Source organism: Wyeomyia smithii, chromosome 3, assembly GCF_029784165.1.
Source record: "Wyeomyia smithii strain HCP4-BCI-WySm-NY-G18 chromosome 3, ASM2978416v1, whole genome shotgun sequence".
NCBI classification, from domain to species: domain Eukaryota; kingdom Metazoa; phylum Arthropoda; class Insecta; order Diptera; family Culicidae; genus Wyeomyia; species Wyeomyia smithii.
Genome location: NC_073696.1, coordinates 77579872 through 77604469, shown reverse-complemented (window position 1 = coordinate 77604469; position 24598 = coordinate 77579872). Strand labels below are relative to the sequence as shown.

At 37.1% G+C, this 24598-nt stretch overlaps 2 protein-coding genes and 1 long non-coding RNA gene across 12 annotated transcripts in view; 2 read left to right on the top strand and 1 right to left on the bottom strand.

The window, feature by feature from the left end:
* The first annotated feature begins 3842 nt into the window (after positions 1–3842).
* LOC129726379 (40S ribosomal protein S5) lies at positions 3843–6270 on the top strand. 3 transcript variants are annotated; one of them, XM_055682995.1, is made up of 4 exons: positions 3843–3970; positions 4371–4876; positions 5096–5194; positions 6013–6270. In XM_055682995.1, exons 2-4 carry the CDS (start codon positions 4379–4381, stop codon positions 6079–6081), a joined length of 666 nt encoding a protein of 221 aa, XP_055538970.1. In that variant the 5' UTR covers positions 3843–3970; positions 4371–4378; the 3' UTR covers positions 6082–6270. The 3 variants fall into 3 exon arrangements, with proteins under 3 accessions (XP_055538970.1, XP_055538971.1, XP_055538972.1); XM_055682996.1 differs by having other exon boundaries at positions 3888–3962; XM_055682997.1 differs by lacking the exon at positions 3843–3970 and adding an exon at positions 4021–4309.
* Positions 6271–6435: 165 nt separating this feature from the next.
* LOC129726380 (uncharacterized) lies at positions 6436–18143 on the top strand. 2 transcript variants are annotated; one of them, XR_008728322.1, is made up of 18 exons: positions 6436–7689; positions 7949–7995; positions 9178–9238; positions 9912–9961; positions 10204–10253; positions 10431–10476; positions 10746–10790; positions 11142–11203; positions 11540–11589; positions 12834–12891; positions 13623–13672; positions 13980–14020; positions 14219–14296; positions 14499–14542; positions 14801–14849; positions 15075–15127; positions 17454–17559; positions 17884–18143. It is a non-coding gene; the product is annotated as an uncharacterized LOC129726380 (long non-coding RNA). The 2 variants fall into 2 exon arrangements; XR_008728323.1 differs by lacking the exons at positions 6436–7689; positions 7949–7995; positions 9178–9238 and adding an exon at positions 9259–9439.
* A 4848-nt stretch (positions 18144–22991) lies between these two features.
* LOC129726377 (uncharacterized) overlaps positions 22992–24598 on the bottom strand; it is a 28062-nt gene continuing 26455 nt past the window's right edge. For 5 of the 7 annotated variants that reach the window (XM_055682994.1, XM_055682991.1, XM_055682990.1 and 2 more), the window contains exon 6: positions 22992–24581. In XM_055682994.1, the coding sequence (XP_055538969.1) occupies positions 24548–24581 (34 nt within the window). In that variant the 3' untranslated portion in view covers positions 22992–24547. The remainder of the gene's footprint in view (positions 24582–24598) is intronic. The other 2 variants (XM_055682993.1, XM_055682989.1) reach the window with 1 other exon arrangement.

The window sequence follows — 24598 nt, the reverse complement described above, 5'->3', positions numbered from 1 at the left end:
TATCGAAGATAAAATTAAAAAAATATCCGTTGCAAAAATTTACAATTCTTGTTGAGTAATTCATGGCAATCATATTTATGAAATAAACTTTCAATCACCATCAACAGCAGCATTGTAGTTTTTCCTCAATTGCACACGAATAGAAATGTACGAACAAAAGTGTACCACTGCAATACGAATAGTACTGCTGCAGTACGAATAGAAGAGTACCAATGCAATCATAGACGACGATAGACCTGCGGTTCTATACTCCACTGGTACTGTTGCTTTTACTGGCATGTTTTCTTTCAAGACATCAGTTTTTATTAGGTTCTACAGTACCTAACACGCAGGTTTAGAGATTGTTCAAGGATGTGTATTGTTTCAAACTTTTAGGAAAACTTTTACCTTCGAGACATCATATTAGTCTAAGCTCATGGAAGCAAAAATAAATTGACCTATTGGGACGGGGAGACTCTGTCAATTTTTATTTCGAAATTGATACAGGGAATATCACAGGGAACGGATGGTGTCCATTCACGTCGTCTGTGCTAGGAATGCTCGCATGTAATTGGTTCATTATTCGCGTAAATTTGTTATTGAAATTATTATCAATTTTTCCGCTTAGCAATGAAATTAGAGTGATAATTAACACATTAAAAAATTGTTATACATTTTATCTATCCAACAACATATTGGTTATTGTTATCCATCATGTGGTTATGCTGTTATTAGCGTTTGAAATCTGACGCAACATTTGCCCGTTTCATTTCCAATTTTACAGAATGCATCCCAGTATAGTAAACAAAGACGTGTCCCACGTCAAAAAAGTTCAGGATGGAGAAATGAAAAATATTTTTTTTATGGTAGATTAATTTTTTCATGAAAATTCTAATTCAAACATTTTTCAAAATATTTGTATTCTGATGATGTTAAAAGATGCAGAGAGTCATTTTAAATCAAAAAGCTCTTGGTAGTAAACATTCTAAAGGCATTGGTTTTCGAGTTATTTCTAATTTAAGCCCGAAAAATTATAATTATTTAGGAAAATACACGATTTTCTTAATTTGTCCATGGTTCTCCAGCAGAAACCATACGTTCATTGGAATGCTTGATCAAAAATATACAATTCATTCTTTGACAACAAAACGATTGGGCGAACGGTTCTCAAGAAAAGAGTTAAATGTTTTAAGTGATATAAATATATATAAGAATCAAATAGTTATTTTCGAGTTTTATTATCTTAAGAACATATTTTTTTTATGACATAGATACTTTACAGAACTAGTTTCACCGTATATTTATATACATCATAAGTAAATGATTCGTCATCTTTTGAAAACAGCTTCGTTTGTATCTTATTTTCTGAAATCGGAACAAAAGAGTAATACCACATACATAAGACATACGTAACACTGGCGTTTTTTTCTGGTGCACGTTGCCCCATAGTACTCCGTACCTCGCGCTGTCAAACTGCTCGATAAATAATAAACAAAATGAATTTTCTTTTTCACGGCCTTATCGAGCCCCAAAGAAAATCCCATAAGGAACTGTCAAAAAGTTTTTTACAAAATCAATGCAGCATTTTTCGAGTAGGAACGAGACAAACGCAGGGCTGCGCAGGTACACCGCCTTCAAAAACAACTCAAACAGTGATTTTATCCAGGGTGAGGTACCATTCGAGTCTCGAAAAATGCTGCATTGATTTTGTAAATAACGTTTTGACAGTTCCTTATGAGATTTTCTTTGGGGCTCGATAAAGCCGAGAAAAAGAAAGTTAATTTTGTTCAGCATTTGTCGAGCAGTTAGACAGGACGAGCTACGGAGTACTATGGGGCAACGTGTACCAGAAAAAAACGCCAGTGATTCGACATTTGTCTTAGGAAGAGTTAACCTTACCCAGTAGTTTAATTGCCCAAAATACCTTGCCGGAGTCAACGGAGATTGCGGGTTCGTGTCCCGGTTGGACGAGGGAAATTTTCTCTAAGTCTAGTCACACCTTCTATTCCCGTTCATCTTCGCATCCACGCGAAACTACATACATTGCCTGCTTTACTAAACTTAAAATGTAAGTCAATTATGACAAAATAATGAAATTAGTTCGTAATGTCAAAAAGTTATTTACAAAATCAATGCAGCATTTTTCGAGTAGGAACGCAGGTACAGTACCTTCAGAAACAACTCAAACAGTGATTTTTTTAAGAGGTTGGTACCCAATGAGCATAAAAGAGAGGTGAGGAGGAGAGTGAATTTTTCTAGTATTAGTAAATACTTCAAATGTGAACAACTAGATGAACTCAATGGGAAACCCAAATAGCTACGTCACTATTTGGCCTCAACTAATGGCAGAGGGAGGCGAGCAGAGGGGCGCGTGCAAGTGTTAGTAAGTTTCCTCCTCACCTCTTTTTTATACTCATTGGTTGGTACCATTCGAGTAGTTTATTTTGTATCAACTTTTTTGGAAGATTTCTTATGTATATGGTAACCCGCAAAATCAATAACCATAAACGAATGATAATCCATATGGTTTAACGATACCATATACAGTCGAAACTATATCCCGAACTAGTTGTTAGGCACGTTTTATGGTTATTGATTATGGGGGAAGTGCTCTTACATCGCGTGAAAGTGACTGGAAATGAGATGAATAATTTTCAATGGAAAAATAAAATCATAAATGCTTAAGAGTGTAACATATATACGACGTCTCACATCTCTAAAAACCATCAATGACAGTTGACGAGTATTCGTTTCACTACACGCTCGTGAAAAGTAACACGGCGAATGAATTAGTTTTAATTCAATTTCATAAGTTGCATGGAAACGTCAAAAAATGAATACCGCATTTGGTGATTCTGTGTAATTTTTACACTGATTTTAGAATAACTAGAATAACTCATTTTTGAATTTACCACTATAACTCAATTTTGAGTACTAAGCATGAAAAAACGACGCCATTATTTGACACGAGTGAAAAGGCGGCACTATGATTCAACAATTGGGCGCCATTATTTAGCCTTTGCGGCCGTGTTATCTGTTCTTGTGGCTGTTTGAGTGATTCCAAAAAATGAGAAAATCGCTGAGAAGGTGGTCACGGACATTTTAAAAAGCTTTAAGGTACACATATAAACTTTTTTCATTATTCATTCTAAGGAACCAAAAGTTTTCAGGTTGTTCGTGTCATCAGGAAATTTGTGGGAGAGTAAAATATCAAGTGATTATGCATCACAAAAAAAGAGGAAAATATACTTAAAAAATAATTATAATTAGACACCGTTCAGATAGAATGTAACCTTAGTTTTGTTTTGTTCTGACTGTTACTGGCACAAACCTCCCTTTCTACGCTAACATCACATTTAAAACTGAGTGGTTTTCCATTCTTAAACTGAGTACTTTTAAATTCTAAAAATGGTTAGTCTTAAATTCAAAAATGAATATTTTTCTATTCAAAAACTTGATAGTTTCAAAATCTAAATCTGTGTAGTTTTAAATTCAATAAATGGATAATTTTGTACACATAAACTGATATTTTTTAAGAACTAAATGAGATTTATTAAACACAAAAAATGAGTTCAATTGTATACATCATTCTGAATAATAAATACACAGTATTTGCCCATACTATGGTTACACAGTTTTGAATAACAACAGAGTTACTCAATTTTCGTGTTGTTCCACTTTTTATGGAAATGAATTGTTTTCTAATCGTTTTTGAATTCATTTTAGGGAGCGTGAATAGAAGGCATTGGTGGTATCGGTATCGTTTCAAAGTATCGTTGGCAAAGTATCGATACCGGTACTCATCTCTCGCGGCGAGTACGATGCCAAAATTCTCGATACCGGGACCCCTAGTATCGATACCGCTGGTATCGACGCTAGTATCGCCCATCCCTACATTTCACATTGCAGCCAACGAAACGAATCAAATAGTTGACGTTTCCTTTTTCCGGCTTACGCCATTGTCAAACACGGACGTGTTAAACGTAAATAAGTGAATATCTCTTACTTTTTTCCTACTATTTAACTGAATTGTTTCGTTTTAACCAAATCCAGCGGTACAGCTCGTTACAACCAAGCAAAGTTATGTGAATATTTAACCAAAAGTAGTGCGTAAAGTGTGTAAAATTGTACCCAAAATTGTTGCTTCACGACCGAATCAGTGGCACTTTTCGTGGGTTATGTCTTCAATTCGTTCATTTGCTTCTGGATCTTGAAGGTGCCTACACGTGTTTAGTTCTACTTCCAATGGTTTCTTTGAGAAATTGCAATCATAACTTTGAAAGTGTTATAAAGTGATTCTAGCTTGCTACGCTTGGTTGAAACGAAAATTGTACGGTTGGATTCGGATTTTTTAGTTGAAAATTCTGATTTTTACTATGTATATTTTTTAGCTGCACTCATGTCGAAGATCGAGGGTTTCGAAAACTTTGATGAGGGCGAAGACCAGCCGCAAGTGTTTGAACAAGCACCGGTTGTGCAGCCTGCGGAACTACCGGACATAAAGCTGTTCGGTCGCTGGAGCAGCGATGACATTCACATTTCCGATATTTCCGTTTCGGATTACATCGCTGTGAAAGAGAAGCACGCCAAATATCTACCACACTCGGCTGGTCGGTATGCGGCCAAACGTTTCCGTAAGGCCCAATGCCCAATTGTGGAGCGCCTAACAAATTCACTGATGATGAAAGGACGCAACAACGGCAAAAAACTGAAAGCCGTTCGCATTGTTCGCCATGCGTTCGAAATCATGCATCTGCTAACCGGTGAGAATCCGTTGCAAATTGTGGTACAAGCTATCATAAATTCCGGACCACGTGAAGACTCGACTCGTATCGGTCGCGCTGGTACTGTGCGTCGTCAAGCAGTAGATGTGTCGCCGCTACGTCGCGTGAACCAGGTGAGTTGCCGTAACGGGTCGTGTACCGATTTTATACAGGCATATTGAGTGCACTTTTTCACGTGTGCACTTTCAATTCCATTGAAATCGGATATAAATTTATTGATTGGCGGAAGCTGCTAGGTTTCTCAGTAAAATAAACCAAGTGTTCCGCTAATCATTAACAATAAAATAAATTGTCACTTTAGGCTTGGGTGTATAACTGTTTGTTCTTCGTAGGCTATCTGGCTTCTGTGCACCGGTGCCCGTGAAGCGGCATTCCGTAACATTAAGACTATTGCTGAATGTTTGGCTGATGAGTTGATCAACGCCGCTAAGGTATGTAATGATTTTTCTTAGCGTTAGTTTATGACGTTCACACTTAAATTTTTTTGCCGGGTTCTCGGTAATTTTTGTCGAGAACGGCACTATGAGTGCTCGGTTAGAAAAAAAATGACAGCTGTCACATTTTTTCGAAAATCTCGGTTCAACCTGACTGAAGTTTCGGCACAAAATATTACCGAACCGAAATATCAGTTAGGTGAACCGAGATTCACGAAAAAATGTGACAGTTGTCATTATTTTTTTAACCGAGCACTCAGTGGTGCCGTTCTCGACAATAAATTACCGAGACCCGGCAAAAAATTTTAAGTGTGTTCACACTTAGATTTTATTGCCGAGAACTCAACAGCTGATAAATTCAGCGAAATGTTCTACATGTTTTCGGCAGAGTTTTCATGAATTTCAGCAAACGAAATGTCAATACTTGCTGATTTACGGTACATCGATATATTTGCTGAATTTTGTCAGCATATATTGCTGATAATTGTTAAAAGTTTCGCCGAGCTCGATCAGCTGTTGGGAAATTTGCCGAGATAAATTAAGTGTGTTGATCCGTTGTGATCTCTTTTCCAGTCGCTATTCTTAACTTACAGAATGAAGATTTGAGAAAAAAAATGTCAATTGATAATTCTTGATTCAATTTTTCCCTTAACGAACACGGATTCTTAAAATAACATGTTTTTCCCCCTGTGTTCGAAACTGCAAAAAGATATACATTAGAAGAGTTTATCGTGTCACAACGAGGATTCGCTGAGCAAAGAAAAAACGATTGCATAAACTTTTAGTAACAACTGTTTTTCTTTTTAATGTTTCAGGGTTCCTCCAATTCCTACGCCATCAAAAAGAAAGATGAATTGGAGCGTGTCGCTAAATCCAATCGATAAGCAGTTACAACACTGGGTTATGACAGCTGGTTTGAGGCGGGTTTATATCTCCTTTCCATCCAATGGAGAACGCGCACTTCAAAACGCCTGTGTGCGCATTAGAATATTGTTTGAGTTTGACCGCAACTGTTAGCTTTTTCTCGCATTACAACGTGAATAAACAAAGCAGAAATGTGAAAATTCAAACAATCGTTGTATAGTTTCTTGGTCATCATTCGTCTCGAAATTGGTTTTAGTTGATTTTTCACTTAAACTTTTGTGTTTATTTTATTTTTAGGTGGCACGAGGTCCAATTAGCATGGACAATGATGATCTTCGGGCACAGAGCTTTTGTCTATTTGAATAAAGGTGAGTACAAATCATTTCTTAATTCCAAAGTATCGTCAGCCGGGGTAAGATTGTGCCATCTAACCCGTAATTCGTCAGTCATCTCTTCCGTGTTCAAAGATTGATTGTTCTTGGTTAAGTATTTATTCAAGAAAGATTGTGTGATCGCCATGGGATGGTTTACAAATTATGGGTTTGTATGCCACAATCTCACCCCGGCTTACGGTAACTTAAAAGATTAATGTATCGGACTATTTCGGCAGTGCTTTTTTTTGGCAAGTCAGGCATTAGACTACCGTAAAGCGCCCTATTTCTGCGCGGTTCTTAATTTTGCGCACTTCATATTAAAATGTTAAAAAAATATCAAATAAAAGCAGATTTTCAAAAATGATGTTTGGAAGTGATTTCCTATGTATAACTGTTAACTTTCTGCCTAGGTTTTCTTTTTTACTAAACAGCATTAACATTTTGATACTAAGTGCACAGTATTAAGAGCCGTGCAGAATTAGGGCGCCTCACGGTACTGTAAAAAATTATCGAAGAATCCACTGCCGTGGTAGTCCAATACCTTATTCAAAATAATATAAGTAAGCGAAACATGCATAGTTGATCATGTTTTGAATACTAACCTTGTACCGGTGTTATCAGCGTGGGAATGGAAAGGGATGGGTTTACTGACCACTATACTATCGAGGCATGCGGATTTGTGCTGCTGTAAGGCTAAAACATTGAATTAGCAATAAACAGTTGATATTTAAGAAAATTTAATATCAATCAATCAAGAATAATTTGGAGTTAACCCTCTGGTGCCCAGTGCCGTCTTCAGGCGGTCTTCAGTTGAACCTAAACAGCTTCAATAAATACTTGAAAAATGTTTGTAAAGATTCATAGTGATTTTTCGAAGTCCGTCTAAAAACTAATTTGGGCACTAGAGGGTTAACATGTTAAGAGACAACAATTTATAAGATTTACCACATTAAAGCTATTTTTTTCAGTAACTTACAGCAGCACGATGACGTTATATTGTATTTTATTTTAAGTCCAGCTCACTTGTAAATGTTGACTTAGCACCATGTCAGTCAATGTTTGTTTCTACTGGACAAGACTAAAGCTGATCATCTGCAAAGATGTCCGTATCATATCGGGCTTCTTTCTCGCAAAATTAGCGACAATTCTTCGCTGCTAAAATAATTGTTTGTTTTTTTATTAGATCATTACCTGATACCATTTTATCTTTTCAGGCTAAAGCATGCTGTTATGGAATCTGCGGTTTAATATAGGGTGAGTCGTGTTTTATATTGCTTTTTATTTACGGTCCACATATAAATTTATATGCTTTTTCCACTTTTAATTCGATTAAGCATTAGAAATATGGACCAGAATAATGTTCACTGGTATCTTGGAGTCTCGAGCTAATTTGTGACTCTACATCGCGACGTGTAACGACAAAGTATTCTAAAAACAAATATCATTTTCCTAGAGGTCTTATTGCCAATTTTTACATAGTTTTCAAATATTTTCTTTCTATTTATTTTTTCAGGAAATCGTCAGCAGTTCAGGATAGTTTGAATAATGTTTAATAAGTTGGTGAGTACTAACTCTCTTTTATCTTCAAATTTGTTCATTTATTAATCACGCAAATGCTACCTTAATATGTGCAAATTCGAATGTTACGCTAGAGAATTTAAAATTTATCCGACAACGAGGAAAAATTTTGTTGTTGAATTGTATGTGTGATACTTGCATAGTCACTACCAAACGCATTTTTTGTAATTGCTTTTGTAATCACAGTAGTTTTTATACTACTACGTAACTATTTGGAAAAAAAAAAAAACTCAACATTCTTCCAGTTACATATTAGCTTTCCAAGTGTTTGTTATTTTAAATTTTCGTCTCTGCTGAAATTTTTTGCCCGTGTCACTAGAGCAGAAATCCAATAAGAGACAAACAATATTTTTTCCACTATTTACCAAGTATATGACAATAATGTAATTGGCAATTAATCAGGAAATACATTATCTCGCGTATGTGTAAACCAGTGTTGTTAGTCTCGCTCGTAAGCAGCATACAACACCTCATGTGAGGTTCTCGGTGTCGCCGCTTCCACACAGTAGAGAATTCTCCATTCAAGCTATTTCTCGTTCTTTCCTGTTTTCTTTCTTACTCCCGAGATCATATGCACACAATCCCGTCTACTCTTCTCGTGTGTACTCGTGTATACCTACTCCCCAACTCGCGAGAACGACCAGCCGAAGACAATTGATTCAAGATGCTTTGCGATGCAGAGGGAAAAAATATGATAGGGTATCAGACTACTTCGGCAGCGGTTCGCTTCGGCTGGTTTTGTATTAGACTGCTGTAAAAAACTTACCGAAGCAGTTCGATACCCTACGCGTTGCCCCACTGGCGGCTGTCGGTGCATGTCGGGAAGAAAGCATTTTCGTTTTCGAGCATAGAATTTCAAGCACTCCTCCTTGTCAAGCAATTTTAGTCGAGTACTCCTACTCACTAGCAGGAACTCGCATACTCTTTTACGGTAGCTGAGTAGCAATAGGAAAGAGTTTGTTCGTGTCCGTGCATGCTTGCTGCTACTCAGGGGAATGCATGAAGAAGAAAGAGTATCTCCAAAGCGTGTGTGCAAAAGACTTGAGAAGCGTAGCATATGTCTCGTTGTCAAGCAGAAAGGAGAAGAAAGGTTTCGCTTCTCGCTCGATTTGCAACGCTGGTGTAAACTACGTATGTGTTTTTTATTTTCTCTTTACTTTCCAGGAACCTGTGTTGAACTTTCACTTGCAATGATTCTACGAGAGAATATCTACACCTCACAACGGTAAATACAATTTTTATTATTACGTACTTATTTCTTTAGTAGTCCTTCATGACACAGCAATGGCTTTCTGCATCTTGGGCCATTCTGACGCGATAGGACGAGATCAATAATTTTGGTGTTCACAGATCGAAGTGCCAGTCGTTAATTGGACAGGAAATTTCATTGCGGCACCAACATTTTTGTACAATAATTGTGTGAAATGTATGTTTTGAAAGTAATTTTGTTTTGCTGCCTATTCCATGTTCAAATATTGTTACGTATAAATACTTTTAATTCCTCTATTCAAAACTTTATTTACATTTCCGTATATATTGTTGTATTAAAACCAGAGCTGTTTAAAAAGTTTATGGTTGGGAAATGATAACAAAATAATCTGTTTTTGAATCAGGACTTTCCGCGCGATGGCAGATCGTTAGAACAAAATTCAAATCATAACATGTAAAATACATATTGTGTCCAGCTTTCTACTAAGCTTTTGTGCTAGTCGGTCCAATGTACTCTCACATTGGTCTGGATTCTGACACTGGACTAGAGCAATAGTTAGTCACTTTGCAGGGCTTTCACTATTCGATGTCAACAGCCTATCACAAGACTAATAACAAACGTTTAGATTGTTACTGTGCTCATGATTTGTGAAATTATTGTAATTAATATTCTTTTCCTGTCTTTTCAGCTTCTACGTAAAAAACAATCAGGGTTAACCAGCTTTTTAAAACATAAATGGTAAGTTCTACATGTTTAAATGTAAATTTCAATTGCCTAATTTTAACTAAAAATTTCTTTACCTTCTTTAAAGGTAATAAATTTGCTTGATGATAATTTTACATTAATTAGAACAATCGATGTACCGCTCCAGGCTGAATGTTCACATGTTGTTAGTTCTAATCTGAAAAAAGTTTAACCAGCTGATTAATTAAAACATCAATAAGCACGAAACAACCCTTAGTTTTTTTTCTACTTTGCAGGTGGAATTTTAACTGCACCCACTAATTTCGGAGCCGGATTTACTGTGAAGGTAAGTTGTTAGAGGGTGCGCTATTTGCTTTCTCAATGATGAATCCATTGTTAACAGTTATCCCTGTCTTAGGAATAATGCTGATTTTGCTATTTAACTGATTATCATCATTAGAGTATATATTACTCGTATGAGATATTTTGTAAATGAATAACCAAGCTTTTGTTTTGGTTTCAGATTGACTTTCAACACGAAGCCATTTTCTTCAGCAGGCCAGGCAAAGGTAGGTTATCAATTTTCAATGTATTGGTTTACTAAATTGAACATTCAATGATGATTTTTAAATTATATACGCAACGGGGTCAGAATTATCTGTTGTTGAAATCCTAGTTCACCCAGACTTGCCCTATCTGATCGTGTAAAACAATGTATTATTACGATGGAGTATTTTTCAACGAAATATTGCTCGATTGTTTTACAAATAAAGATATTAACGTACTTGAAATTGTTTGCTGATTCGAAAATAATAGTGTTCTCAATGTTTGTTTTCAGACGACGGAAACGGAGTTTCATAGCGAACCGGGGTGCAACAAGTGGGTGAGTATTGTTTCTTTTGAATATCACTTTCATATGTTTTCAACACAGTCTAGGTATGCAAAAAATCTGATATGCTAGCACGAATAAATAGAGGATTGTTTTCTAATAATAGCCGAAGTTAAGAAAACATGCGTTGGTCTAATTAATCGATTATCAATTATTCATTTATACGTTGATATCTAACTGTGTTGTAAATATGAACCAATGATGAATGTTAATGAATATTGCTGAATAACAGTGTTGAATAAAATATTCGATTGGTCTTACTGAACAACTAAAAAAAAAGAACAAAACATTCAACAATCCTTGGGTATGTAAGTTTCTAACATTGTTTTTTTTTTGTTGTTGCAGACAATACCAAAACAACTGGCAATTTACATCAATTATTCGATGTGAAGGTATCCGATGTGAAGGTAATTTTATGATTTTGCATAACTCTATCTACTAAATCTTCTCGGTATAGTAACGTTTAGTGAAGTTACGTTTTGACAAAGGGAATAGTTAAGGCATTCATGATTCGTCAAACCAGTATTGAAAAAATATTTAAGTAACTCATTTTCCCATATTGTCAAACGTTTCTATTTGAATGATGATTTTTAAATCATATACGCAACGGGGTCAGAATTATCTGTTGTTGAAACTCTAGTTTACCCAGACTTGCCCTATCTGATTATGTCTGTAGATTCTGATAATTACATTACTCGTACTGACATTACTTAACTCATTTGATCTATTTTCTCCATCCACAGAAAACGAAAAGGTCGTTCGTGCTTGGATATGATTTGCTAAACGTCTTAAGGTATGTCATTGAGCATTACTTTGGATTTACTTAGACCATACGATTTTGACATAAACAACGAATGCTTAACTGGTAAAGATTCGTCTAGACGATTTTATTCGGTACGATTGATTACACAGTGCAACAAAAAATGACTTTTTTCTGCCTTGGTTTCTTTATATAATTTTTTTTGTGTGTTTTGATGCAAAACTAAATTTCCCCAAGTTTGAGCATATTTCAACTTAAGGGGCAACAATGGCGCCATTTTGAATTTTTGAGAAATTGGAAATTTTCGATGTTTTTACGACTCCATTTTGTTTTAAGACCAAATGTCAAAATTCTAAGAGTTTGTCAATATATTAGCATCTTCTTACCCATCCTTAAAAAACATATCTTGAATCGGACAAAAACTGAGCTCAAAACGGTGATTTTAAGAAACCGGTTTTGCCATGGTTTTAGTATATTTCACAAAGCAAAATAATATCGAGTATGTCTGAGCATAAATGATAATGCGCTTATATCTAAAAGTGGTAGTCAAATTATATAGTAAAAAAGTCTCAGGAATCAATTGTTAGGTGTCTGATTGACGTAAAATGTCAGCAACATATCAATTTTGCCCCAGTTCCCCTACAATACTAAAATAGGTTCTCTCGACGTTAGATTGACTTATTTGAAATCTGTTCAATGCGTTATGAAGAGTGTAAGCGATACTCAAAGGTACAATAACAATTTGTCTTTGCATGATCCTCCTTTTGCGAAGAGGGGGTTGATTTGATATTTGGTCTTAAAACAAAATGGCGTCGAAAAAACATCGAAAATTGCCGGTTTCTCAAAAATTCAAAATGGCGCCATTGGTGCCCCTTAAGTTGAAATATGTTCAAACTCGGGGAAATTCATTTTCACATCAAACTTCATCAAAAAATCATGCATTGAAGCCAAGGCAAAAAAATAATTGAACTGTGTTATGGCTAAAGTCAGGCACCGAATCGGACAGTTTAAACTAGTCTTTAGCAGATGTTTCTTCAGTTACTTGCACTATAAATTTTTTTTATCGTGGAGACGTCCAACCTAATGTGAACACGGTTCAAATTCTTAAGCTGTGTTTGCTTCGCTTTTGGACAAGAGTAAAATACTTTATTATTCTGTTGATTAGTTATCTAAACTAAGCTCTTCAACGTGGAAACTACTGTTACATATAATTATTTTTCTTTCGAAGTTTTTTATTTCTTCTTGCGTTTATGACTAATCATTATTTTTTTTTGCAGTTGTCAAATCATCCCTCTGTTCAAAAGTGCATGACTACTACTACTGATTATGTTTCAAGTAAGTATCTCATCAACCCAGTTCAATTTTAGGATTGCACCTCAATTCCACCTAAATCATTGCTCCAAAATTCAATTTTCTCATACTCCTCATTTTCGTGAACAATTTATTGGAAAAACTAAAAAATTATGTTTATGCTAAAAAATATTTTTTTTTATTTATATCCATGTTTTAATAGGATACTCTAATTTAAACTGTTAAAGAAACTAGTAAATTTAAGGACACTTTTTTAGAACTGATATCCTGATAATGCTGCATAGATACTGACAACCCGTCTCTTCACCGAACGACAGTTTTCCAGGTCTTCCGAAGCAGTTAAGATCTGTAATAAAACCCGTTGTTCTTTATGGAGACGATAGCATACGAAGTGCATCATACGCAGTGTCAGCTCTGTTATAGTACTGAATCACTGTTACACACAAAGTTGCTAACATTATTACCCTTGTAAATTAAAAAAAAATAATATCGTCTGAGTAGAAATTGGAAAAATATTGCACAAAATTCGCAAAAAAACGAAAACGAAACATGTAACGCTTGGTCCTCAATTAGTCAGTCACCCAACGTGTACCAAAGTGTCTAGTTGGGTGATCTCCGGAGGGGACAAAAGTAACGGTGTTTCTTCTTGAGAGTTATTTTTGTCTATTGTTTCTCACTAGGAGGCTCACCTACAGAATTACACATGATAATCCAATGATTTTTTTGATTCTAATGACACAATTCCGTTGTTTCAGAATCTACAATCGTTGTTGGCACGGCAGAACAAAGGCTTGGCGGTTTACAGGTTGGTACAAATTTTTACACTTATGCGTACAGTATGATAATATTCTTATGCGTCCTCCGCTTTACACTTTTTTGCCATTTCTGTTGCAACTGAAGATGATATTAAGGACGTAGAAAACTTTCTTTTGTGTTCCAGTCGAAATATTAACTGTGTTATCTATTGCATGCTTTGCTATTGGTAGCATTGGCTGGAATTTGGAGTAAAAAAGCGACTTTCCTCATTCTTCTCTATAATGCTTAAACATTTTTGCTTAAACTTCCGTAATCTGATTTCACCACGAAAATTTTAATTGTATTTATTTTTTTAGGAATGGAACTGGATAATTCAAAGTGACTGTCTAATTCGAAGGTGAGTAAATCTGACGGTGATAATTGCTATCTTCGTACTTGTACATGATGATATCTCATATATTTAGAACATTGATGTACCGCTCCAGGCTGAATGTTCACATGTTGTTAGTTCTAATCTGACTGTTCATTTGTAATTATCATTTTCGTTAGAAATATTTTTACTTGAATTAATTTATTTCTATACTTTTACTTTTAGTCTTCATTCACTGAGATCTAAGATGTTGAAGTTGGAATCTGAAAAATGAAAATGTCGTTTGGTCACTCAAAAAATCAGGTGAGTTATCCTCTTTAACTGTTCATTTCAAATCGGTATATTTTCCCTTATACATGATGATATCTGTTATATTTAGAACATTGATGTACCGCTCCAGGCTGAATGTTCATATGTTGTTAGTTCTAATCTGACGAAACAAATGTTTTCAATATACCCTTCAAATTTCGCGAGTACCATATTAATTTCTGTTCTCTTATTTTAGGTTACAGGATTGTTTGAAAATCATTGCGATCAACTATTTCGAAGGTAATTTTTAGTTAAGCATGGTATATATTTCGATTTGACATTTTGCCGACTTTGTTTTTGACTTATATGCATTTTTATAAAAAAAAAATATCTAACTTGGATTGGCGAAATTAAGAATTTTATAGTGATGAGTTTAGAATTTTCAGTTATCCCTGTCTTAGGAAATAATGCTGATTATTTTCTACTGAAAACAATTCAACAATAAGATGTACCATGCTATAGCGTAAAGATTTTGAATTATATTTTCTTTCTTTTCAGCTGTAATTGTTGAACTGGATTTGATTATACCTGAAGTAATGTTCGCATGGTGAGTAGAGTTTTTTCAGTAAACCTATTGTCCTGTTCTAGTCAGTCACCCAATTGTTTCTGCATTTTGGTTGGGTGATCTCCGTTATGGACAAAAGTAACATGCTTGAAACTCCTATCCGGATATGCACGTTTTTTCAGTGCTAATCATCAATATTTGAGCAACAGTTGGATCACAGTTTTACTTATTTTGTTTGTGCTAATGAACTTTTTTGTTTATTTTCAGCAAATATTGATCAATGGCACAGTAAATATTACGAAGTTTGATGCGATGCCAAAGTAAGTCACTTTTATATAAGATATTTTTGGTTGTCCGACTTTTCCTAGAAAACCATTCCCCAGAAAATAAAGTGTCGAAGGATTTTCCCCAGAATGAACCAGTCTCCAGAATACCAAATCCCAGAATATACTAGTTACCAGAATTCTAAACCCCTGAAAGCACTAGTTACCAGAAAACCGTTTCCCAGAAGCACGAATGCCCAGAAAACTATTCTCCAGCATCACCGTAACCAGATAAAAACATTAGTATTCAGTTATTATATCGTTAACATTCTAAATTATTTGACATTTTTAATTAACACTTGCGTACCTGACCCCTCGAGAGCCGAAAATATGAAATTCTTTTACCTGCCGAACCGAATTTGATCGAACCTTTTTCAAAGGATCACAAATTTATCATAGTTTTTGGGACGGTAGGGGATATTTGTTCCGGATTTATCGAGGGAAACGGTGGGGTAAGTACCCTTCCAGAGACACAGGCTAAATTAAAAATGGTTGCGAAACCTTGCTTCAACGTATCAAGCTTTAGGTTTTTACAAAACAACACTATTAACGATCGGTATTTCGCCACTTTGTTTCATTTCGATCGTCGGATTCCCTCAGCCGTGCCAGTTCTGAGTTGACTGTTTATCGATGACTGCAGCCCAAGCCGAGAAGCGTATGAACCCGGGCGCGGCGGGCGAGCGAGCGCACCGCACACCCACGCGGGGCGGACGAACGGGTGGCCCACACCACCACACGGCCGGACGCCCCGGAGTGCGTTGAGGCAGAAGCGCTGGCAGGCCCACGACGCGACACCCGCGCGAAGCGGGAGAACGACCGCAGACCCGTGACCCGGCAGCCCCGTAGCCCGAGTCATCCCAGTCTCCAGAGCCAATCCTTATCCCGAAGTTACGGATCTAATTTGCCGACTTCCCTTACCTACATTGATCTATCGACTAGAGACTCTAAACCTTGGAGACCTGCTGCGGATTCGGTACTAGCTGTTGAGAGTTTGCGTGCCCCAGTCTTCGATTTTCAAGGTTTAAGAAGATAATATCGACACAGCAATTTAATACCATGCTCTACCAGCCTGTCCAACCATATCTCTCTATGAAAGACTTCCATGGCTAGTATGACTGTTAAACAGAAAAGAAAACTCTTCCGATAACTCTTTTTTTCCCTCATATATCATTTATTTGACACGGCACAAATACAATTTAATGTTTAACGGCGCCGATTATATCTGGTGACTTAAAAACTAAAAGCAAATTTTTTATCCTCGCTGCCGACTACGAGCTGAAATTAAGTCTAACTTAAAACTAGCATGAATTTTTCAATCAGTGTTTTGTTGTTGAATGGTCGTCTGTTCCGATAACTCTTGTTGGCTTCTCGAAGGAAAGGATTCATGTTGCCATGATTACAAAGGCGCTACCGTTTCCGGTGAGCACGCCAATGCAAACGTATACTCAACAGGCTTCGGAATTGTAACCGGGTTCCCTTTCGCTCGTTTAATATATACTTGTGGATGTTGCATCAACAGAGGTAATTTCTGCAGGGGGCTGCCCCCCATGTGAACTAGATTAACCGAATTAAAATAAGAAGGGGTATTTTAGATTTTTGGTCAAGGAGCCTCAGAAATCAATTCGCTACTGTGTTTTTGTGGTCGACTTGTGATGTTTATTCAGCCAAAAACGATTACTGAAAGTTTTCTTATTTTATGACTATGGCCTGGTGTCAAGCGCTGACTTATTTACTCCATGAAAGAACAAATGTATTAGTTGACAATAAGTTGATTCAAATGATAGAATCGTTATACATTTCAGATATACAACAACTCAGTTTTAACAGATTTTTCATGTTAAAAAATAAAAATGCATATTTCTTCGTTTTTGGATAACAGTTTTCTGGAAAACGGTATTTTCTGGGAAATAGTTTTCTGGGCATTGGTTCATTCCGGATAATAACTTTCTGGGGATTAGTACTTTCTGGGTAGCAGTTTTCTGGTGATCGGTACATTCTGGGATTTTGTTTTCTGGGGAAAAAGCTTCGGCGTTTTATTTTCTAAGGGAATGGTTTTCGAGGAATTGTTATACAATCGATATTTTTACGTGTCACTTCCGTACTGGTTTCTATGTCCTGACTAGAGCTGCTTATCTGCATAATAACAAAGACAAGTGGTCTCGAGATGGACGATAACAATTCCTTCACTATTCCTTTCGATAACTTCGACCAATAATTGGTTACGTTATCAGGATGTGATGATTGATACATTTTTTAATAACCTACTTTGTAAACTTAATTGATTTGAATTCGGTTCTAATAAGTATTTCTCTTATATTTTCAGGTATTCATCGATTAATCGCCTTCAAGAAATTCAGCAAGTCGTTACTTTTGTAGGGGTATGTGGCGGGACCATCATCATCAAAACCTTCTACTGTAATACTTAAAAGGTAAAATACTGATGATTTGTATTAGTCTATTTGTGTACTTTGTATAACTCGTGTTTAAAAAAAAAAAATCAAGTAGTCTTGTAGAACTCCCTTCTCAAGACGGAATTGTAACTATGTTATGGGCACAATTACGAGTTATAACTTTGCACACATTTTTAGAGTGAAATGTTTCTTTTTATCATGATGAGTTAATAAAAAAAATACCTTACCTACATTATTTGAAAATCTATGATAGATTTTTTCAACTGATTTGTTATCGGTGTAATGTTAATGCGATTTCGTTCCACAATGCGTTTCATGTTTTTTTTTCGTTTTATTTTTCAGCGTGACGCTGTCGGTGCGTTGCGACAAATGTAAGTAATATAGTGAACGTCTCTTATTATCACAAATTTTCTATGATGAACAAAACAAATCCTTACCTACATTAATTGAGTAGCAATGAAAAAAAAAAACAATTATTCTGACCTCAATTTTATTTGCAACTTTTTAGTCTCTCTTGTATTATTCTGAAAATTAGATTTGTTTTTGTTTTCCAGGTGTGACTTCAGTGGAATGATAAATGATTTTCCTAAATGTTATAAATGTGATACAATAAACTGTTTATAGTTGCAAACTTGTTTTTCAAGCTTTAAAAAGGAAATAAGCGATGACATCCACTCCCCTCTTTTGTTAAAAGGTGTTCGTTATTTGATTGATAGTGTTGAATGGGATGGTGTGGCGAGAAACACGCCAAACTCTCTGCCGTTAACTGAACAGAGCAATGTTAGTGCTAGTATGAATGTTTACGATAGTGAAATCATAAATAGGGCGTATTACAGAAGCTTCAATGAGCAACTCGTTTCACATCGAGTCAAAAATTCAAGGGTTTTATAAATCTTGACACATAAGAGCTGATGTGAATTTTATTAGACGTGTATGCAATACATAAGCACGTATATAACTTGTGTCACTATAGATTATGAATTTTATGAACACGTCGTATGCTTTCCATAGGTGTAATTTGATTTTCATGAACGTCATTATTTTGCGCGTGCCGGTTCGAGTAGAGTCCTTACATTCCAAGTACCGAGTTTCCAATAATCGTCCTTTTTCGTTCGCCTAGGTCCATGCCGATTATTCCGTTCCGTATTTGTATATGGATTGTTCGTAGTATTTAATATTCAGTATGCTGCCTTACTAGGGCTGCGATACCTGCCGCCCGCTCCGGATCAGACGCTGTTGTACGCCGCCCCTAACATGGGGAAACAGCCGCGTACGTTCCCCCTTCCCAGTCAGCATACGACCAAAGTTTCCACCGGGGTTGGTTACCCGATCTCCGCTAAGGTTACTCGCATCCCGGTCGGCACCACGTGGAGGTTGGGATAGGAGTTGCTGGACAGAGGTGAATGACCACAAAAGGATCTCAAGTGACACGTGTCCAACCATTCGCCAACCCTTGTGATAGTTAAAATACGCTAAAAAAACCGTACCTTGTGATAGTTAAGATACGCCAAAAACGCTGTTTAGATACACCGAAGAACGCAGCGCGAGCAACAATGCTGCGTAGAACCACCCGTAAGAATGTGAAGCGATATAGACTAAAACGGGGGCTGCAGGTTCAACTCTTCAAGGAAAAAGGCGCTACCAGGAAGAAAAGGAATGCGATGAACTCAAGCAGCTGCACCGCACACACGAAACACGAAAACTCTACCAAAAACTCAACGCATTTCGTAGAGGCTTTATTCCACGAGCCGAAATATGTAGGGATAAGGATGGAGACATTTTGACGGATGATCGTGAGGTGATCGAAAGGTGGAAGCAGTACTACGATGAACACGTGAATGGCGTGTAAAGGCCCAGTTACACACACGGCGTGATGGCGATCACTTCTATTTTGTATGGAGAAGGCGTCATTACGCCGTGTGTGTAACTTGGCCTTAAGCAGGAGACAATAACAGGAGCGGAGCGGAGACAAGAACAATAAGCGAAGCTAAGGCACAGACAAACAGACGTGCCACGAAATTTATTTTAGTGTATCAAAATAACGGTCAACTGGAATGAGTTACAGTTATGCGGAATATTCCCGCCGCAGTGGTTGTGGCGCTGGTGTGCTTTTTTTCTGTTGAACTCAGTTGACAGTTGTTGCGCGCCGTGCTACCCAAACAGCAGAAAGACTGAAAGTTTATTTTTTGCGGAAAATGTCCAGTAGGTGTCGCACAAGTTAGTCGGAACCACATTTTTTTAGAATTTTATCTGGAGTGGTACGTCTGTTTGTCTGTGGTTAAGGATGCGAAAAATTCTACTAGAAAGGACGGCATCAGATGAAAATGTGTCCCGACAAATAAAACTCGCTGTATCGGCTGATCGTCGAGCTTAAGGAGGCAGAAAGAGGTTATCTGCCCCATCTACCAGAAGCACAACAAACAAGAATTAGAGAGCAATCGAGCGATTACAGTCCTGAATGCCGTCTACAAAGTATTCTCCCAGTCATCTTCCAACGCATGTTACCTTCAGCCAGCAGATTTGTAGGACCGGCTTCATGGCTTCTACGACTGACCAAATCTTTACACTGTAGCAGATCCTCCAAAAGTGTCGCGTGTTTAGAGTTCCTAGGTGGTGGGCACCGCTAACCGAAAATTTAGCGACGCCAATCACTAAGACGCTAACCGAAAAATTTAGCTCGATAATCGCTAAACGCTAAACCCACATTAGCGGAACTTTCGCTAATCGCTAACTTCTTAATATGTAAATAGTCATATCGCTATATTTATTGCTCGTGTTTTGTAAGATTTGGACCACTTTGATCTTTTGTGGTGAAACGAACGAAAACAATTACTTTTTAGAGCTATTTACAATAAGAGGTTCACGAAACGGTGTTCATACTTGATTTTGTAAAAACAATAAAAACAAAAGTTATTCAGCTTGCATTAAAATTGAATACTTTTAGGAATGTTTTCATTAAAATTCAATTAGTATCTGAATCGGAAAAAAAGAACCAAAGCTGACATAATTTAAAGCGCGTTGCAATTTACAGAAGTTCTTGGTGTGCCGAAAATACAATCTACACCTTGGGCTTGTTCTTCAAAATGCTCCTGTGGCTTGTACGATAACTGGAACTCCATTCTAGGGTAAATACTGACTTGCAATTGTGTCGTAAAGAGAGGAACTCTAGACAATTGAACGTTGTTTGAATTAAACATACGTTCCAAAAGTAACTTTCGCTGTAGAGTATGTTCATATTTCGAAGCAATTTACGTACGCCATCAGCAATTTACAGTTTTTCTAAATAGTTCTATTGTCGCTTCTCTACAAAATTTAGCGAATTAGCGATTAGCACACCAATTAGCGAAATCGCCAAACCGCTAACTGAATATTAGCGTCGCTAATTAGCGATTAGCGAATTAGCGGAATGGTGCCCACCACTGGTTCCTACACACTAATTTTTCGTCAATTTCAAAGCCGCATACGACACAAACTGACAAGATCTATGGAAAATCCTCGACGAAAACGGTTTTCCGGGAAAGCTGACAAGACTGAGGTTACGATGTGTTGTGTGAGGATTTCGGGTGGAACGTAGGACTTTTTCGAGTCCCACAGGGGGCTTCGACAAGAAGATGATCTCTCCCGCCTAATGTTTAACCACAGACTAACAGACGTAACACTGGAACCTAGCTCCATCGTCACAAAAAAAACGATCATTTCAAATTCCCAATCCAATAACAGTCTTCACGCGACACCGCCGCTTGGGGCGCTGTCATGCAATCTCATACATATTTTGTGGTTCCCCATTTGACACATGCCGTAATGCTAGCGCTGGTGTCGAAATGCATGACGCAGCGCGAACACGACAGCAGATGGTGCTAGTGTTACTTACGTAAAGTACTGGAATCGTCCGAACAATGATTTCGATGAAAATTTATTAGAAGTGTTATGTCTGTTAGTCTATGGTTTAACCAATATATACGAATGAAACGTGAAGCAGATAGGATCGTATTGAAGAAAAATGCGTCTAAAACTAAGTCCGAGCACGGCAAGGCACGACTAGGCAATACGGTAACAACCGACGGGGATGAGTTTGTCTACTCGGCTCTCTGGTAACTGAGAACAACGGCACCAGCCGGAAGACTAGGAGGCGTATTAACGGAGCAAGTCGTGTCTACTATGAGCTCCATAAATAAAACTACGGTGGCGAAACCTGAGTGACTACACCAAGTGCATTCTGATGTACAAAACGTTAATAAGACTGGCCATTCTCTACGGACATGAAAAATGGACAATGCTCGAGGAGGACTTGCGAGCGCTCGGAGTTTTTAAACATCAGGTGCTAAGAACCATCTTTGACGGTATGCAGGAGAACGGAGTCTGGAGGCGTAGGATGATCCACGAGCTTGCCCGCCTCTTCGGCGAACCCAGTATCCAGAAAGTGACTAAAGCTGGCAGGATACGCTGAGCAGGGCATGTAGCTAGAATACCGGATAGCAAGCCTGCAAAATTTATGTTGCTGCTTCAATTCGGCAGGAACAAGAAGACGAGGGGCGCAAAGAAAGGGATGGGTGGACTAGATGAAGCGCGATCTGCAGAGCACCGGATGTTCGCCAAATTGGAGGCAGGCAGTTATGAAAAGAGTATATTGGTTGCCCTATGTTATGCAGGCCATTTCTTACGGCCATTTAAGTAAGAGTAAAATAAATTTGAATATTTTAGTATCATTCATAAGCTGCCGTTCTAATCATAGTAGTCCCATGTTCTACACAAACCTTATGCACGCTGGGACAACTATGCTTGGAACGGCAGTAAGGGGCCTATTACAAAAGATGAGGCGAGCGGTGAGTTATTCGCCTGACAAATTTAGGTATTACAGATGGCGGGTCGGCTGGATTTTAACCGAGAAGCTCGGCTGATTGACTCGTTCGTGACTTAGCTACCGCCAGCCATATTTCACTCGCGTTCCCTAACACATTTTGCTCGCTTCGTCAGTGACTGGAGACGAGTAATTATTCTTAGGGGAGATTACCTTCCCAGTAGTTTATTTGGCTAAAGCACCAAGCCGGAGACATCGGCGATTGCGGGTTCGTGTCCCATCTGGATGAGGATTTTTTTTCCAAATTTCACTGATGCTGAGAGTATAGAATCAATGTCATGGATGTCAGGATCATTTTTTTTTATATCAGCTTTACCATAGTGGCGATTCAAGCAAAATAACTGTATTGATAGCATTTCAGATAACTCTGGCAATTTCTGGAAAGCCATGCATTTTTTTTATCTCTAACTGATATTTAGTATATATAGTCTGTCCAAGATAAAGTATAGTAAGCTGTAACGACAGATAAAGTGGTTTTCTGATGAACGGTACGTAATTAGATGTTCGTTACGCCAGAAAGCGAATTTGAAGGGCTAGTAAATTTTAAATGATTAGTGGAAATAGGCTTTTCTGCACAATAAAATTCGCACGCTGGCTGTTTTAAAAATTTTCATTTATTCAGAACCATCTCGTTCGTGTTATCTGTTTTATTCGGTTAGTAACTCTTACAACTCTAGAACATGTGTTCGGTTTCATTTGCTATTCTTTAATTCTTCTATCTCATCAATTGGTTTTCTTATACTTGTCGTCAGTGTAACAAGGATCTATAGTGGAAATACTATATGTACTATACAAAATAGGGAAATTGATTATCTGTTCCTAGTGATTCGTACAATCAAGTATATTTTGTCGAAATTGGCGAAATAATAAATCGTTTTACTTTTAGTAATTTATGAACTATTGAAAAATTGTGAGAAAAAAACCGACATTGTATTGCCTATTTCTGAAGCGAGATTTGAGAGTCTGTAGTTGCGTTACTAGCATTCTCTTTGTACTTTATAGTTTAAATGACGAACCGTTACAGGCTTGCGCAAACCATAGAAGAAACCATTTAGCTTGGTCTTTGTAGAAAATCGGTAATCTAAGAAGATTTTGTGAAAGTGTATGTTTCCAGCTTCTAAAGTAAACAGTTTGTTAAATCTATTTTGATTAATCACAGTTCTACTAAGCTACAACTGATAAAACGACATGCGTGCTAAGACTGTGTGAACTTAAAATTTGTGCCTCTCGGTTCCGTTTTGTGTTTAACTTGCCTGGTTCTGCAAAGCAATGCGTTCTAAATATTATTTTAATAAAAGCGCTCTTACTGTGACATTTTGTCAAACTTCTGTCCATTCGTCTACTAAATAGTATTCGTAGTGTGCAGTGTGAAGAACCGTTTTTCTTAATTTGGTACTTGTTAGTTTACCAGTAGTTACACCGTGCCTGATTAAAGCCCGTATTGCAAAAAAAAAGGAAAGGTACCTCAATTAATGTTTAAAGTCAAGTTTGTGTTTACAGTACACAATTTAGTTGTAATGTTGAGTAAAGGGTGTGAGTTACAAGATTTTGCGAGATGATACTTGTTAATCAATGCATCTTTTAGAGTCTAGAAATACCTTTCCTAGCTAGTACTGAGTGTACGAAGTCATCTGAAAAAAAGTTTACGAGCAGACATTTGTGCAACTATTGGTAACGTTAAATACAAAATGTGTACTCAAGTTAATTCTATATCACGCTTCTATGTACGTCTGGCTTCTGGTTTATTATTATATGGTTCGCATACATTTTACAGCTTTGCTACTAGCTGCAGGTTGTGAGTAGTTATCTTAAATGAGTAAATTCAATTTTAGTTCAATCACTAAACCTTTCTCTATTGTAACACTGCCTCAATCTAATTTCAAAGACGGGTCGTTCTATTGTAGCAGCTAAAAGAAGAAAAGAAAACCAATGAAACAAGAAAAAAGAAAGAAAATGTTTGATTTACTAACTAGTTTTTTTTTCTTTGAATTTGAAGGTTTGAAAGTAATACTAGTTTTCTTTGAGTTGTAGTTTAGATGGCGCACAGATATGCTGGTACAGAACGTAAAGGTAAAGGACAGAAAGTTGCATAGCGGGAGGTGGTGTAGCATGCTGCACAGATTTGCATTCGAATCCCTCGCATACCATCTATTTGGAGTGTCTTAGAAAGGATGCTGAGTTCCTATACATCGAGGCAGA

Excerpts from the sequence above, each read along its gene's own strand:
- LOC129726379 (XM_055682995.1), top strand. The coding sequence starts at position 4,379 with ATGTCGAAGATCGAGGGTTTCGAAAACTTTGATGAGGGCGAAGACCAG. Across the intron at positions 4,877-5,095 it reads CGCTACGTCGCGTGAACCAG|GCTATCTGGCTTCTGTGCAC; the intron begins GTGAGTTGCCGT and ends TGTTCTTCGTAG. Across the intron at positions 5,195-6,012 it reads AGTTGATCAACGCCGCTAAG|GGTTCCTCCAATTCCTACGC; the intron begins GTATGTAATGAT and ends TTAATGTTTCAG.